This window comes from Ptychodera flava, chromosome 18, assembly GCF_041260155.1.
Source record: "Ptychodera flava strain L36383 chromosome 18, AS_Pfla_20210202, whole genome shotgun sequence".
Classification (NCBI taxonomy): domain Eukaryota; kingdom Metazoa; phylum Hemichordata; class Enteropneusta; family Ptychoderidae; genus Ptychodera; species Ptychodera flava.
The window spans coordinates 27,997,396-28,016,055 of NC_091945.1; the positions used below are offsets into that span (position 1 = coordinate 27,997,396).

General features: G+C 38.3%; 1 protein-coding gene across 2 annotated transcripts in view; it reads left to right on the plus strand.

The window, feature by feature from the left end:
* The window catches only part of LOC139117299 (atrial natriuretic peptide receptor 1-like), a 120,624-nt gene that overhangs the window by 79,160 nt on the left and 22,804 nt on the right, over positions 1-18,660 (plus strand). For both annotated transcript variants that reach the window (XM_070680282.1, XM_070680281.1), the window contains exon 2: positions 16,484-16,785. In XM_070680282.1, the coding sequence (XP_070536383.1) occupies positions 16,484-16,785 (302 nt within the window). The remainder of the gene's footprint in view (positions 1-16,483; positions 16,786-18,660) is intronic.

The following is an 18,660-nucleotide window of genomic DNA, read 5'->3' on the forward strand; positions in this document are numbered from 1 at the left end:
AATTTTAGAAATTTCTCTAATTTTACACCATATTTGCTTACCATCTTTAAAATTTTATACACAATTTGCGATGCTGTTGAAATCTTATGAGTAAGAATCAGTGCATGATAGTATCTAATGCAATTTTGTTCAAAACATATGAACAATATTCACATTTGGATGAAAATATGAGAGTTTGTCTGTAGTTTCTTCATTACTGAAACACTACTAATAATGTCAGTTTGTCATTTTTCCTCGACCGAAATGGAGCTTTTCGATTGATTTACAGTTAAGTCAGTCAGGGTCTTTTAAAATGTGCCCTGACTCAATTTTATGTTTATGAAGCCTTAAATTCATGAAAAAGTCAGGGGCATTTCAAAAGTGCCCTGACTCAAAATTCGTCAATTAGAGAAATTTTAAGCATTTTGCCTCGTTTCTTCAGTACATTTACACAAAAATGAACTTATTTTCATAAAAATGAATCCTATGAAAGAGGTATGCAATAATCGTTGTGTTTTCGTTGTTTTGTCCGATGAGAACAATATTTCAAATTTACACTATTCTATCATTTTGTAAAATTTCAGCTGTAAAAATTTCGATTTCGTTACATTTTTCTAATAATAACTCTCATCCAATTTTCCCAAATTAGTTCCAATCGTGTTAATTTCAGTCATCGGGATATATACTGTGGTTTGCGTTGACCTGTTGGCATTAGACGAACTAAACATATGGTCTAAATCGAGGTGTTGTCAACACTGTCATGTGAAATTATCAGCCAGACGGTAATATGAGTCTATCATAAAGGAATAAACAATGCAAAAGTTGAAACTATATTACTGAACAGTAGCTTATACCAGGAGAAAATCAGTCTTTGTTCTATTTGGTTGAATGACATTTGTACCTCCTCAAAATAAAGCGACGATGTCCACGTTTTTTCTCCGAGAGACACACAGTTACTAAATTGTAAAATGAATTTATATAGACAGTAATTGTGCTTCTTTCAGAACAGACGACAGTAGAAAGAGCGTTAAAATCGAGATGCTTGTTAGAGTAAGCTCGATATATCACTTTTTAAAATTTATTTATACTTTATATCCGTAGAGTTGATCTGTATAACATTACTGTCTTATTATCCCACATTGCTTATAACACTATACATTCTCATAATTTTCAATGTAAATTATAGTTTGAAAATCGAAACCGATATTTCTGTTCCCTGTTCGTGACGAGTTGTATACGTCCTCTCAAATCATGTATGATTTATTGAAGCACGTAGGAATGCTGGTGTGTACGTTTAAACTAATTGTGTTTAAACTAATTTTGCCACTTAGTGGAGGCTGAAAACTAAATGAACGAGATTAAATCCCCTAGAATGACAACAACCTAGTTTATGAGATGAAGGGAAGGTAGGAACATATGGTCACACGGGGTCTTGCATAGGACAAAGCACGTTAAAACGGCAAATGGTTCGAAGGGAGGGAAAGGAAAAAAGTTTGTTGGTGCACACATAGTTTATCTCGTTTATCTCTTTATTGAAATCTACAACTGTATGGGAGTTATAATATTACGTCATGGCTGATGCTGGAATAGACTGAGACTATGAAAATTATTCTAACACTGCTCTATACATCACTGGCAAATTAGGAGTAAGCTTATGTTAACTTTATGTTAAAAAATGGGTTTCTCACATACATAATGCTAGCATGATCATGCATTTTTACCATGATAGGCAGTATTATTGACGCAGACAAATGTGCTGATCTTCTACTATTTCACAAGTTGTGGTGAAATTGGATAATGCGCCCTCTTTTCAGTGGCATCCATTCAAGATAGGGCTCAGACTATGTATGACCATTTCAGTCTTGCGAGATTTGTGGAGGATCTCGCGTTACCAGAAACTGCAACTTTCCGGTATCTTGTTATTGCATGTTACGCTGCTACCATTATCATTATCCTTAAACGCGCCTATGATTGGCCACTATATCAACGCTTAAAGTAATGTCTGGGAACTAACCAATGCTTTTTTCAGTAGTGTCATAAGATAAATAGAGCGCTGTTTTACGGCAAGGTTCCATACGTTTACACATCTCTCTCCCCGTGTTTCTTATACGGAGATCATATACTGCTTGTATAGAGTGCGCCCCTCTTCATCCAGTCCATCTAATAGATTCCAGATCGAAAATTTCACTGCTAAGAGACGCGTTGTGCTTGCCTATTGCCTGCTTAAATCAAGTCCCTCCAGGCGATGTATCAAGATAACTGCAATTCGTGTATTATCGTAAAGTCAACTCAACTGATGTTAGAATGTCTTCATCGTACAAGAATGGTTTCCCTGACTGTTTTGATTGTTCTGACAGTCCCTTACGCTTTCAGCGACGAATTTCACATCCTTCTGTCGCTGTCCGACTGGAACACCCCGTACAGCAAAGGACGAACTGGGGCAGCGTATTACATAGCGTTGGAGAAGGTAAACCGTGACGTGACTCTCCTACCCGGTCACCTGCTCGCGCACACGTTATATAATTGCTCAGGATACGAAATCAGGACAATGGAAAAAATCCTGACCCTTCGGGAGAAGGAGCGATACACTGCTTTCTTTGGACCGGTGTACTCGGTTGAAGCCGAACCCATTGGCAAACTGTCAATGGTGTGGAACACGGCCTATATGTGCAGCAGCTGCCCCGATGACATGTTTCTGGTTAAGAAGTATCGCTACGAGACCATGATCCGAACGTTCGGCACCTTCGGCCAGCTCGGCGGATTCATAGTCGCTATCGCCGAAAAGTTCGGGTGGAACAAGGTAGTGATTCTTGTGGAGCAAAACATCAGCGCGGCCGCCAATTTATTTGAACAGCCGGCCGTGTCGTTCCGCGATGCCGCATTGAAGAAAAACCTGACCATCAACGAATTTCGATATTTCAATAGTAGCACCATCACCATTCAAACTCTGAGAGAAGTAACTCAGATAGGTCGCAGTGAGTACGAACGTATATGTCAAATAAGAGTAGTTTTTATTTTACATAGGCATGCCACAGTGTTTGTAACAACACCATTGTAAAATTACACGATTCGCAAAAACGACGAGGACACTACAGTTCCTCAGCTCATATTATTATCTGTGATCATGTAACCGTGGTAACCGTGACTTACTGACAAACAAATCTTCGTTAAAACGAGGAATTTCAATTTATTTCTTCTTATAGAGACCTATAGATGACATGCTTATGTACACATGTAAAATTAACTGAGCGCAATATACTCGAAAATGTGATGCCTTACGGTAGAATGCGACTTGGGATAGATATTCGGTCTTTCAATTTGTTCAACAATTTTCTGGTGTTAGTACCAATCGTGGAGGGGGGGGGGGTCACTGTAAAGCTCTTGGAGCGAGATAAAGTTTTACAGTCTTAGTTTTTCGAAAACCGAAAATTGTACTTTCCCCTATAGAGTTAACACAGGGACGACGGCCATATTGAATTTCAAATATCGGACGGTAAATGTTGTATAATTTGTTTCCTAGTACCTAAATTTGCCTGGTAACCCCTGATTTTCATTCTTGACTTTGTAAAAGAAAGGCTAAAAGTTTCAACTTGAAAGTTTGGGCAGAGTTTGTCTTTCAGTTTTTGAGGCGTTACTACGTTAATTCTTTCTCGAAATATAGACTGAATTCTCGTCTTTGTAGTCTCCAATCCCAAACCGTACTCGTATGTACATGTTTCCTATATCTCGAAGATTCTATAAATTATGTGTCCGTATTAAAAACAAAATTCATGCGTTCATTCAGTTTTTGCTCATATAATATCATTACCCGAGCCGCCATTGGTCCTTTCATTAAGCATTCGAACTAGGCCGCAAGTCTATGCACTGCAGATTGTAGAACTATATTCGATAGCCGGTAAAAGTCGAATGTGTGCAGACCATTTCAGCTAGACAACGTTTTGACATTCAGTTTGGACACTCCACACGTTTCAAGACTGGAAAGCAGCCATTCTTTGAATAACAATTTCCTTATTTTTTATGTTGTGTACTTTGTTAACGTCTCCCTTTTTGATCCATGTTTGATCCATTTAACCACTTTCAGAGCTAAAAGCGGATATCTTATAGTAAGCAAGGCTTTTCGTGAAAAGAGAAATACTATACTATTTCTAGCTGTTGAGTAGTTATTCGATTGCACTAATTTACCATTACAGGATTGCGGCGCGATATCTAAACCTTTCTCGTAAGCCATTGAGATAATTCTTCAAAATCCGTGAATTCAGTCATTAGCGTTTTTCTTGGTCATCGTCTACTTTTCATCGCACGCCGAGTAAAAGCTAGTGTTCCACTAATTGTGATAGTTTTCAGAGATAGTAAAACCCCTCAACACATACAGGACATTGTAGACGACGATCGGCGGAATATAGAAATTTAGCATCGGAAGAGCCGTCTTGTTCAGCTACGGAAAGAGGCCAAAAGTAGCAATTTCTGAGCAGTTCATATTTCTTTTAGCTATCTAGCTGAAGATTTACAATCTCTATATATATTGACGAAAGGAGCAAGCCGTCCCAGCATCATTTGTTCAAAAAAGCATAGGGGAAAATAAGATTCTACGTTTCAGTCAGCATACAAGTGTGGTATCTACGAAACGAGTCCCAGCAACCTCTGAAAAAATGAATGTTTTCGTCAGGTTATGACCATCCGCTAATGTGTTCGGAAAACCCCAAATCCGTGTCACGTTTAACACACTCCAATTAATGCACCCCTGAGGTACAATACGACAGCCAATTGGGGAATGATGGGCGTGAATTATGACGCTATCTTCTTTAAAACAATGTATTGCAATGTTGCAGGAAGGTCCGAAGCTGAATCCGGCTACATTATTGGAAAACTGATCAACATTCCCAGGAATTCATTCCTTGATAAAATGGATAAAACATGGCATGTCTAAACGCACGATGGATGTTGTATCGGCTCACGAGTTAACTTTGGAAATAATCTGCACTACTCTGTCAACCTTCTGCAGCCATTCGATTAACTTTGAATATCTCTAAATTTGCCTATTTTCTACTTCGAGTTTTCGGAGACACGGCCAGCTTTATGCGTCAGATATTATCGAAGTAGGTTATCCATTAGATAGTGCTCCTTCGGTTAAAATGAACAGAATCGATAATGCGAACTGAAATCTTTCACACTGAGCTATTTGCGTTCAATCATGGCAATTACTGGAGTAAGGCGTTCGGTGATGACCTAGTTTTGCAAGATAACACTTGTAGCCTGCTTCAATAGATCAAATATGGAGAAAACGTTTATAGCATCCACAGCTATTGCTCTAACAAACTTCGCATCTGTTTTGTGCCAGAAAAACTAATAAACTGAGAGCCTGCCCCTCGTTGCTCCAAGACATACTCTAATCCCGATTCTTCTAACAAAAACAGAGGAGGGGGATGAATTTATATACTCTTGATTATAAGACTTGAACATGACCATTAAAATTGTTGACATGTAGTTCGCATGGCGTACTAATCCGATGATTCGTGATGTCGTATAATGAAGCCAACTAGAGGACTATAAAAGCCTGTGGTAAACTTACAGCTCACTTCACGAACACCTATGACAATTACAGAGTTATCGTAGCATAACCCTCAGCTATAAGAAACACCTCGTAATGAAATACTACTGACTTTGAACACGCTGGAAACAGAATGCCATAGGCGTTCGAAAAGGGTTACGCCATGGTTTAGTAGTTCGTATTATTCGCGCAGTTCGACACAGATATTGAACTTAATGTGATGGTAATCTTAAAAAAACTCAATGTGCGTTAATACAGTTGCAGGGCGTGGTACGCCTGAACACCACACAGCCGTCCTCCTTTGGTTAGAAATCACAGTTATCATGGTGTTGCCTACAAAGTTGAATAAACACAAATACAGTGAATCGTACCATTATTATTATTATCATTATGATTATTATCGTCCAATAATTTTTAGTTTACTTTTCATGTTTACGTTCTAAAAATTATGTCTTAATTTTCGGTAAGTCCTGATCGCTTATTAAGATTTATCTCAGTTTAACGTGGCTTCCGGATTACAAACGCAATGCTTTACATATCTCCCAGAAAGCACGAACATATCGTCGAATCCAGCATAACCCTTGCAACCTCATCATGATCTGCGTCATGCATATATTTGGTTATGGAAAGGCAATGTTCATAATGGCTTTCAATGCAATCGACGGATTAGATAGACATTTAAATTTGACTTGGGACATTCTTGCTGTAAAATATGCTGGTTAAATCTTCTGTGATGAAAATGCCTTACAAGAGCAAAGGCGACCCTCTCGTACTATCGAGCCCTTAAAACGAGATGGGACAAAGTACAACATTTTAGTGGCATTTTGCTTTCTTCTGAAGACAAAGTGGAGAAACATGATACACGAATTAGACTCCAATTTTTTGTCAGCGACGTCACACTTGGCAAGTTATAATGATAATACGACATATAATTATATTGTGCTTCAGCGAGCGGTGCCACTCTAATTTTCATAAATACAGAAAGCAGTCTCTTTATTGCGACATTTTGTTCAGTAACATAATTGATTAAGCAAGAACATTTTAAAAGCTAGAGTACATTAACAACGAATGACCAAATATTGCGATATTTTTGTCTTCCTTTGTTACGTATTACTTCTCAAACATACGATGTTCCCTCAAGACTTAGCCTATCACTTTCAGCGAAAACTTAAGAATTTGGTTATACGAGAAAGCATGCAGCATCCGCACGATCGTCTGCTGTTCCGCAATAATTGTAATTGACTGAACGAAGCGCATTTTAATGTACGACCCTGAACAGCATGCAGACGACGCGTCGACGCCCGAGTAGTCCAATGCAATATTTCAACAAGCTCGTCTAGTGCACGTCTTGCAATCATGCCTGGGGCATCGATCCATTTGCACACCTTTAACGAATAAGTCAAAAAGAAACCTCCCTACCGCCTGAGGGTTTGAAGAAGCTACCATACGATTGTTTTCGACCGCTCGACGCTCCATCAAAGTTCGGAATGAATTCCACTGCTGAGTGAGCATTACGTGGTCACCCTAAGACGATGGATGTCTGAATTTTTGCTATTGATTTAGACTCACACGGATTGACTCAATGTACAAGCCAACTGTATGGCCAGTCATTTGCACATCACCGCTTGAAGTGATCAACACATCTGCAGTCGTCCGCAGGGCTCACACGGAAAGCAATGATAATATTATTCATGTTTTCGCCGGCAACTTTGATCATTTCTTTATCTTCATAAAATGTTTGCTCAGTTGCGATGAAGCAAGATTTCACGTTTCCAGGAAACAGTGAAATTGGTTGTGATGGCGATGTGTCGTAACTTGACCTTTCATATGACATCGAGATTCCTCGAGATTCCACCGCTAATTGAATTTGCTGCAGTCTAAAAGATATCATTGAAGGAGAATACCGAAAGTAAACTACGTGATATCGCACACTGTCACATATAAGAACGATTATCCTTTTTTTTGCCCTATGAAAATGATACAACATCAAAATATAAGATGTATGAAATTTAACGGCCCAGACAAGCCGAAAATGATTCTATCTCGTCTTACTGCAGCGTAGAATTAGTTTGCACGGAATAATCACATTAATGGATTAACTGAAGCTTTGGACAGATACAGAATTTAAAAAGCACCTCGCGATCGATTATGCTTGATGACTGCATCCTATGATGAAAGGTTGCAATGAATTGCTCGGTTTGGTTTCATTTATCTGGGTATTGTCAACACGACCCTATTTCAAAGCCTTTTCGGAAGGAGTTAGATGCTTTCAAGATATACATAGATGCAGTCTATCTCTTCTCAGTCAAACATTTGATATACATATATATTATTCCCATATCTAAGGCAAGCAGTGACATGTAAATTAATTTGGTTGATCTTTCCATATTCACATCGCTGAGCCAAATGGAATCATATTCGGCCAAGGCAATGGTGTTGCCTTGTCTCTTCACCTGTCTGTTCATAGCTATCTCTGTCCGTGTAACTTCTCTCTGTCTGTCTTCTGCAGACTCTCTTTGTCGCCTCTCTCCTCTCTGAATCTGTTTTTGTCTGTCTCTCTTTTTCTCTCTCTCTCTCTCTCTCTCTCTCTCTCTCTTTCTGTCTCTCTCTCTTCTCTCTCTTTTTCTCTCTCTCTCTCTCTCTCTCTCTCTCTCTCTCTCTCTCTCTCTCTCTCTCTCTCTCTCTCTCTCTCTCTCTCTCTCTCTCTCTCTCTTATTCATTTAATCCACCGGTTCTTTATTTCGTTCAAACGTTATCCTTACGAAGTTTATATTTCATTAGAGCAGGCTTTGTTGGAGGTTTTAGAGTTTTTAGGAGACTTTAGGCTATTTCGCGTCGACGGAAACGGATGTTCCATATAATAGAGTCAGTAGTGGCTAAGTGTTTGGAAAGCTCATAAGTTTCTCCTCGACGATAAATCAACGACTGCCTTCAAGAGAGCAAATTAGTTAGTGGATAAGATAAGACGTCTGACCAAGTGGAAGCCATATTCTTCCAGAGTGATCATCAGATTAATAAGCGCGTGTAGTATCTTTGAGACTTGTTTTTACGTACACAACATCCGAGAAAATAGACGTTCGTGACGATATCCCTCTGGAAAGAAAGCATGTGAAATGCATGCAACTTGGACTTTTTAGTTTTGTTGTAAACGAAAGTGTCTCTTGCCTGCCCAGATTACTTAGTTAGTTTCTTAAAGTTTGAAGTCAGAGTATAAACATCTTAAGTATTGCTTGGAGGTATGCAGTGATAGCGGTCTGTGACTTGGCACGGGTGGGGGTTACACCATGCATGTCAACTCTTCCGATAGGTAAGTCTCCAAGTTGTCGTGGCGAAAGTCATGCATTTCGTGTTTGTAAAAGCAAAAGCCAATTCCCACCTGTTCTACTCCAATAATCTAAGTGTTTATCTCAGACGGCTTTGTCTACTAGCATTCCATCCGCAACGCCGGCTTATCGCTGCTGTAATTACATGGCAACTTGTCAAGTCGCCTTTACATCTTTGTCTCTCTGCGTCTGTGAGGATTTTGCAGGCAACACATGTCTACTCGGCGGTTGCTTGTACTTTTGTCACAGAATTCCGAAAAGCATTTCATTTCAGATTGGTTCCAGCCAGTCTGCCTGTTTAACGTTCTACCTCGCTCACGATGTCATTGTCCCTCAGGTAAAGCCCTCCCCGTCGCCCTCGTCATCTTCAAATCCTGGGCTCTTCTAAGTTTGGGAAATCTGTCGATCTACCCAAATATTTCCCAGTAGTGCTAGAGCTTCTCTGGTGAACAAGTGAGGAAATCTGTTTAAATGTCAATCACGAGTGTGTTCTGGCTGTTCTTTTTTCTTGACAAGCACGACGGCGGCGACGGCGCTCGATCACAAGCTAGTATTTCATCTCAAATTGTCAAAAGTAACGAACGGGAGTCATCCCTTTCAGCAATGCAAACACATGCCATTTACATTTGCACATTAAGTATTTATTCAAAATATTCAAAACAAAATTAGTTTTATTATTGAACGTTTGATTCATAGTGCTTTTGAACAACAAATAAAATTATGTTTCATTTCCCGCTCCTTTTGAATCATCTGAACCGGAATGGATCCCTGTTCATTGTCTCCTGTACAGAGTATATCTTATGGCATTTTTCAAATAGAACCCGAGTCCAAAGTTACAGAGCAGGCCATCCTCGATTATCGTTACCAAGCGCCGATTGAACATTCCAACACTAAAAAGAGAAAAAGGTAAAGAACACGATAAAAACGGATAGGGAAACCAAACTAGTGATTCAGAAATTACTGTTAATCTACATTCACGGCATACGGAAGATGGCGTGATTTGCGACTAATCTTTTAAAACACCTTAAAGGGAAATGAACAGTTTACGTTTGTGATTAAGTGAAAATATCCGTGAGCGATTTGTATTCATTCTTTTCTGCTTTTTACTAATCTTCCAGTGCCATATTTTTCTTCAAGACAGTACGTAAAGTTGCCTACTCAATCAATCTTCTTGCCTCCTCGATCAATCTTCTCTACACTTATGCTATTGTAGTAGTTTGGTGCTTCTTGCTTGCTTTTAAAATGTAACTTTTATACGTTTGGCTCCTGTGGAAAAGTGCACGTCAGAACTTGTTAGTGGGGCTGGGAAAATATCGTACAAACATGTCAGTATTACCTTCACTCGTGCAAAGCGACACACTTAAAAGCAGTTTCTAGACACACCCTGCAAAATGTTCTTGAAGTGCAATAATGGACCTCGTGCATAGTCCGTCTTTAAATGTACATGAAAACGTCTGTACTTCCTAAAATATAAAATATTTCTTAATTTTCATAACGTCACCGTCAGAAATTGATGAATAGTGATGCAATTCTCATTGATTTCCTTTGAAGCGTTTAGGAAACAACGACATATTTTACCCGAGGATAAGCTTGAGGAATTTCAAAATGGATACCCCATATGTGGTACAGCTGACCGCTTATTTAAGCCAAATAATGATATAACCATCTGTCGGCAATTTTCAACCAAAGATCATGCTTATATTGCTTTCATTTCGTACTTGTGTAATAGCGTTTGCAGCAAAACTTCTTTGATGGTTTTGTCTGTTGTAAGAACAGCCTGAAGCAAAGAAGAAAGTTGCCACATCTTTTAAACAGAGAACAGTCTCTCGCCTCTGTCTGTAAAAGTCCTACAGTTGTACCAAGCTCTAGTTGCAAAAGCCGGATTATACTCTAATTTTTTCCTTCTCTCTTGCTCTCTATTGTTTGGTGTTGTCCCTGTGCTCGCATCCCTTTACAACGTTGTTGAGGGGTGTTAACGGTTGTTATGGCAACCGCTTCGAAATTACCCGACTCTGGTCCTCAGAAATCAACACCATTCCTCTGACAATGGAGAAAGATTCAAATCACGCTCTCTTTTGTAACGGTTGCGCGCAGGAGCTTGACACCCTTGGCTTGCGAGAGTCGTTGAATCTTACTCAATGGAAGCGAATTTATGTAGTCTTTATGTTCATGAAACGAGCATAAAATAGAGTGGCTGATGGTTCCAAGCTTGACCGAATCCATAATTTGTAACAACACATTGTATGGTTTCACTGCAGAACAAAATTGAGATGTAGTTGGTGATAATCATTAGTTTTAATTTAAACCGTTATGCAGAGTTTTCATTATTTTTGATCCTTTGTCTTAACAGGTAGTTTTTCACAATGTGCATGGCCTCGGAATTTTTTGAGTGGCATATACCCATGAGGACTAAGTTGACGAGATGTGTGAATTACTCTCCCAACCTAAATAAGTACGATGGTCCTGTTCAATATTTCAGATAGACGGGCCGTGTTAGAGCCTGCTAAGGAATTAGATGACTACCTAATATTGCCTCACGAAACTTCAAATACAAATATATCAAATGTCCATCCCGCTATTTCAGGATTGCTGCGTTTGAATTCCACTAGCCATGACATTTATGCCCACCTTAGAACCGCCGTGAACGCATTTGGTTTCCCATAGCCAAAAACTTGCACCATGCAGTCACAACACCGCGCATGGACGAACCAAAAAACCCTTTACTTTACAATGGAAGTTACGTGATGACCATAAAGATATTAATTTATTTTGTATGATCGGCACATTGACAGAAATAACAGCTGTAGCCATTTCCTACCAACGGCTAAGTCTTTGATGCAAGTTCCAAATATTTATCAATGGTAGTGAAATCATCCTTTATCATTTACTGCACGAAGGATGTAGTCATGAACTCACGGAAGAATTTTTGTAGGTTCGCTTGCATTCTTCAATACGGTCCTGAAATGTTGCTTATACATCGTTAAAATCATATCTGCTTAACTTTAAAATACTGAAATGAGATGTCTCCTAATTTTTGATCGCTGGTAGCTCATATTTTCTCGAATGAATATACACAAAAATCTTAGCCCAAAAAGGCAGTATCTCCAGTCTAGGATTAGATTGACGATAATGTTGCCTGAGTATGTGTCTACGTTTGATAAATGTGTGAAAGGTTACGTGACTTTGTAAAAGAAAATCACGGAAGTTAATTTTCGAAAACAGGATAGCTAGAAGTATTACATCCGTCTTGGCTGTAGAATTACCAGAAAAAGTAAGCTTAACATCTTACCAAATATCGGAGAAATTACAGAATTAGCACTCTGCTCCAGTATTCGTGACTTGGCACAATTTTTGAGACTTTTCTCAATCGTTCTTTCGATGAATTAATTAAATTCATGAACAGCGATTGGAAAATACTGTGTTCCGTTTGCAGACACGCTTACGTTTTTACCGAAAGCTTTTATCAAGTATGGCTAAGTATTAATTCGTTGACTTTGGAAGCCGACACTTTAAACCCAGACTGGAGACATACAAGTGAGTGCAGTTAGTCGCGATATGGCAAGCAGATAGTTGTGATCAAAAGTCTGTCAACGATGTCACTGAGATGAATGAGATTATCTTTTGCATTGTGCGATCGTTTTTAGTCGAGTGATGCCGTTTGAAGGAAATCCTTGCTGCTGCATATCTGTGAAGTCATGCCATACCTTACGTCACCTGAGGTCGTGCTCATTCAAAATTTCATGATTTCGTTGTACTGGACGTGAAATTTATTATTTATCTTGTCGATAGCAACCATCGATTTCACTGCTTCGACTCTCATGGTCTTGTTGTAAAATTGACCTACTATGGTCCTATCTCTGAACCTTTGTCAAATGCAGTAATCCTGAATGACAAGACAAGTCGTGATAACGTGTTTCTTTAAAGGACAAGGATAAAAACAAATTGAAGCTAAGTTGAAGAAGAATCGTCCGGGTGCGCAATATTTGAGTCCCCAATAGCAGTAATGGTGTCTTGATTCCTTTTCATCGATAATTCAAAACAGGTTTTGATTTAGCCACTTGAAAATATGTTCTTTCCAGGTGTTTGTAATTTGAGAATAAAGTGCTTTCTCCATAGGTGTAATGGCTATTTTCCTATTATAAACCTGTAGACTACAACAGAAACCACTTGAGACACTACTTAGGTGTAATATTACGATTCCCTGTACTTCTTAAACAAGTCATCGTTAATCACACAGTCCCCTGACCATTAACAAATCTAGTCCCTGATTTGAAACCAATTTTTGATTTGATGACACTAGTTCAGCGATGTCTGAAAAACAGCAGTAGACACAGGATATGGACGTGAAGTGAACATGATGAATCGTATGCTATCCTCTCTGCATTCATGTAATGCCCTGGTCACATGCCTGGCGGCCACATTTGCTTTAATCGTGACACTAATACATACATCATGGATACTACATTACATCATCCGTTTGTCCAAAAATGAACAGTATCAGTTCAGGCGTGAATAACAGGCTTGCGATTAAGCTTGAAGAGCTTGTGCCAAATTTTGATAAAATCTGTTCTGGTACGTAGACACTGAAGAATGACATTGCTAATGAAGAAAATTAAAATAAATTTTCATCTGGTCACCTTATTGGATCGCATGGCTAAACAATTTAGCTTGCATATGCCATAATATATGAAATTAGAAAATTAGAAATTAGTTTAGGTGAGACGACAAAGCTTAGGAGGTAACGGTGATAGGCTGAGCTCTGGTAAAATTTTATAACGGATCCCCTTTGATATATATATACATATATATATATATATATATATATATATATTGAGGGAAGGAACATACTGACTTCCAACAACACTAGATATATCATAATTTTTTCCATATTTCTTGTGTTTTTTCTGAAATGTTAATGATAATCAATGGGCCAGCATTTTGTCATTTTGTTGAAGTGTTTGCGTAACTGGACGGCTTTCTCTACCTAAGTAGTACATGTTGGTATTGTAGGTATTCGAGACCATATGTAGCTACACATATTGGTTTCAATATATTTGATGACAACAATCTGATAGTAATCTATACATTTTATAAACAGACAGCATCAATCGATAAATCAATAAATTGACAAACATCAACGAAATATCTTAAAAACAATGTTACGAATTGCTCTTATGTCTTTATCATATAAATAACTTCGAATTAGATCACAAACTGACAACATTTCTTGCGCCAGGTAATTTTATCAACTCATGAGGAAGGGAAAAGATGGCAGATTACCGCTGTCACTACTCTTTTGTACATTGATAAGGAGCTCATCTTTACAGCGTTTAGAATTCTTTGCAAAGCATACAAAGCGGTGTGGACATTTGTTAGCATCACAACCCCTGTTTTACTTTGTAAAGATAGGTATTGGTATATAGGAAGGTGGATAGTTTGATACATGTAGATGGGTAGGTAGGTAGGTAGGTGCATAGATACTTTTTGTATGCATCTTTAGCTAGGCAAGAAGCTTTTTCAACATGGTTTGGACTATTAATATTTTGACATCTGTGATGCATAAAGGATGATTATTCTCGATGATAAGACACTTCAACCCTAATTGAAAAATGGTGAAAAGCTCGTAAACAATTAAACAAAAAAGTGACAGGTTTCTCAATTTTATCATTGTCTCTATTTGTCTCGTTCTCGTTTTTTCTACACTGATTGTTTTTCCATTTTCTAAGTAAATAACCTTGATAAAGTTAAAGCAAGAGCGAGTGTTTGAATATGCCTGGAAATGAAACGTTCTCGACATAGTTTTGACTATTCGGGTTTTGACAACAGCTGTGATGCATTATATAGGATAATGCTCAATGATAAGATACTTCATCTCCTATTAGAAGAAAAACTGAATAGCGCGTAAAAAATACATGCAAATGGTGACAGCATTACTGTACTTTTATAATAGAATATTTAAGTATCCCTCATCAGGATATTAATGTTTCACAATTATAACGGAGCAAAAGTACATGCCTTTCGGCACAAATTTATCTCTACTGTAATCACTGTGGTACTATGCATTGAAACTAAAATGCATGCGAAGTATTTTTCAACTAATAGTTTCTGAAGGACATCCTGTCCAGGCCTTCTGATGTGGAATTTTGTCTGACGTGAATCCAGTGTGCGTCATTTCCTGTTCCGGTCTCACGTGCGTCCAAGGAAGTGTCTTCTATCGCTGCGAGCGATACGCGGGTGATAAATCCATCAACGCCTGGTACACTAGTCTAACACAAGTTAGTCTGACAGCACGAACCGCGCGTTAAAGTGAAGGTGATGTGCTTCGAATGTGAAGTAGAAACGTCATAGTGAACCAAGGCTCACGTTTTCTCGACAATAGTTTCAGTTTAATACATCTCAAGTGTTACTTGACAATTCAATTGAATGCAGCGGATTTTTGATGTGCCTGACCGAATGTTCTTAGTGTCACTAATCTACAAGGTGACTCTCATTAGCCGTATTTTTGTTAAGTTTCAAAGTACTGTCGTTCTGTCTTTTAAATACAGTTTCAGGATTTTTGGAATTAAAAAGCAATGTTGAACTACTTCAACGGAGCCTGTATAACTGACTGTTAGTCCAGACGAGAATTCATCTCTAAGGATTGCATGATTGTGCATACGTGTTGTGTTTGCATGGCTAATACTAGGTATTTTGAACATTATGAAGAGAGAATAACAAACAAATGTCCTCGTTTTGTTAGAAAATATAGCGAAAACGTTATATAAAGTTACGGACATTTTAACAAATCATGTGTACAACCGCATTGAGCCGAGATTATCGTTTTAGTCTACTAACACAATGCGTCAACACAGAGGTCGAAAAACTAACTAATAGACGTAGAGACATTGGACCTTACCAGAGACAGATAAGCTAGACTAAGTTTAGGGAAAATAGTCTAGACGAGAAGAGACTAGGAAAACTAGGTGTTAACAAGTTAAGGACTTTCGTTCATATTTATTAAAAACAGCAAACGAATGCAGCCGGATGGAAATTACTTCTACAGGTTTCAAATCAGAATACAATGCACGGAATTAATTGAGTGTCGCAACAGATTAAAACCGCATTCAACTGATTATAACAGGCACCCTATAATTCTTATACATTAATGCCACAAACCAGCCATGAAATTACTAAATTTCAAAGGTTTCACGGAGACCTCCCAGTAACGATGCTGTCAAATAATTTGGCAGGTAACGACGATGATGACAAACGATAATGACAATGAAGAAATCGAGTATATTGACCCTTGGTGATGGATATGGTTCTGATCCCACAGCAAAGATTTGCAGTTGAAATTGTCTGAGCTGGATGTCAATTACGATATCAATCCAAGGGCGGAATCTAGTCATGGCTATTTAACATCATATCGAAAGTGCGCATTTCACATGAGCATGGCTGCCTGTAGTGTACCTGTCTATGCCCGTCTAATCGGAATAAATATTTGAATCATTGTCTTTATTTCAGAAAACATTATAATCACAATTAACACAATTACCTGAATAATCATCATCATCATCATCATCATCATCATCATCATCATTGATTAAACCAAATTAAATAATAAGTATTAACCTTTTTTCTTCTTTTAAAATAGTAATCATCATTTCCGCCAGAGGGGAGCACGTAAGGAAATTCATGCTACATGCCTATGATTTGGGTCTTATCAACGGCGAGTACGCCTTTTTCTGCATCGAGTTCTTCAAGCAGAAGACAATGTTTGGTGACTTCTCTTGGAATAGCACAGACGGAAGAAACGAGGACGCCAAGAAAGCCTATGAAGCACTCTTCATCTTGTCTTTCTACAAACCCGAAAACGATGAATTCAAACAGTTTTCGGAGCAGGTCAAAAATCGCTCCAGGGAGGAGTTCGGTTATGTGTACGGTCCAGATGAAGAGGTAAGCCCTATTGCTCAAGTACTTGCAATGCTAATTAATAGATAATTTTCCGTCGTTGGCGAGAAGTAGACATATCATGTATACAAGTTTGAATTAAAGTAGAGTACTGTGTCCATAGAGTTTAACAGATACTAGTGGCTTGCGAGCAGTCTTCAACACTGTACCTAACGCACCTCTCATCCTGTTTCCTTGGTCTATGTGTCAGAAATAAAATGCCACGGAAGATCTGGCGAAGTATGGAAAAAGCGTACTATTCTCAATGCATGTCGCCTTGCTTGTAGTGAAGTTCTCAGTGTATGTTACGATTGCGGCAGGATGTTAGGTGACTTTAGATTAACTCAGCAATTTATATTTGATTTTAAAAACTGCAATATGACATCACGAGGAATTGCCAATCATCGATGCTTTCAGCTTCCCGCACATGCCATTAACCTGCTCAATTTTTCCTTCTGCGCATTGTAAACATTGAAGTCTGACAAATGAACCTTCGGTTACTGACAGACTGTTTTGATGATATGGGCTATGCAGAAGTTTACCAATGAATATGTGTTCACAATTTTTATTCTGTCCAATGTGCTTTTCGCTTCAGGATATTCCTCCTGATGGTTTACCCAGAATGGAAGATTTAGTGCATCCAATATATTATTAAACGTTATTGAAGAGTTTGATATTGGCAATTTTAATTGTATTTTACGATGATCCCTTTACGACCACAACAACCATTTTATATCTACGAGACCTAAATTGCTTTCGATTCCACAAGCAATATTCGATACGAGGGCTTATTAATTACATTGATATACGCTAAGAGTGGGTGATTAGTATACTTTTACTGTTATTGGTAATTTGAGTCTTTCCAACGAACATTTTCTTCCCTTTTCACTCCTAAATAAAATAATTTCCATGTTATATGAGATATCATTACGGACTGTCATTTAATGTTATGACAAGATAAGAGGTAAAAATTTGGTCGAATCACATCTCAATGCAAGGGCTGTTAGCCATTCGACACATGTCTTTAAACGGCGGGAGGTGAAACCGCTCTTCAGTATTGTTTAAGTAGGTCACGTGCCATCCTGTGTGTCATAAGTCCTGCGTCAAAATCTGGCTTTGAGATATAAATATAATCTTGGCTCCAGGTTCAAGGAAACATTACACGTAAAAGTCACTTTACACGTAAAAGTGACTGTGTAGTATAATAATTACAACGCTGTTTAATAAAAGTTCACTATGCCATGGCCATTTCTAAGATTAACATCGACAGACTCCTGTAAATGTATTTTAACAGTAATATGTGTAATCTTAACAACATTCATATGTAATGGCTACCATCGTGGCTTTTGAGGCGAAGTTCAACAAATGTGCGTACTTGGACTGGACAAAATGCTTGATATACGTTCAGCATATTTACGTATATTGACGTATATAGAACACAATATTAATTGCATACGTAACGTATATCTTTGTATATGGAACATTCCAATACGTTGATAAGCGTAGTGTAGATCTATTCGGATCATGTGTATACGTAATGCAGATCTTTGCACACCAAGTGTACACTGTAGTTTTGCATTTATTAGTATACGTACGCGTATACTTAACGTATCTGACACATGTACAGAATCAGTACAAGTGTATATATTGTTGTATATAAGGCCTTTTGCCCAGTGTCGTATTCTTCGATCAGAAACCTAAGAGCAGTCACTGATTTATTAAGGAGTGAATCACATAATTATGTGATTTGCATTTGGTAATTCTTAGTTCAACGGGTACATGTAATGGAAACTCGTTAACAGCGCTAAAGCACCAGTTTATAATTACGATATACCTTAAGAGGCCGTGGGTTACCAGAAACAAATAGCGCAGTAGCGGTCA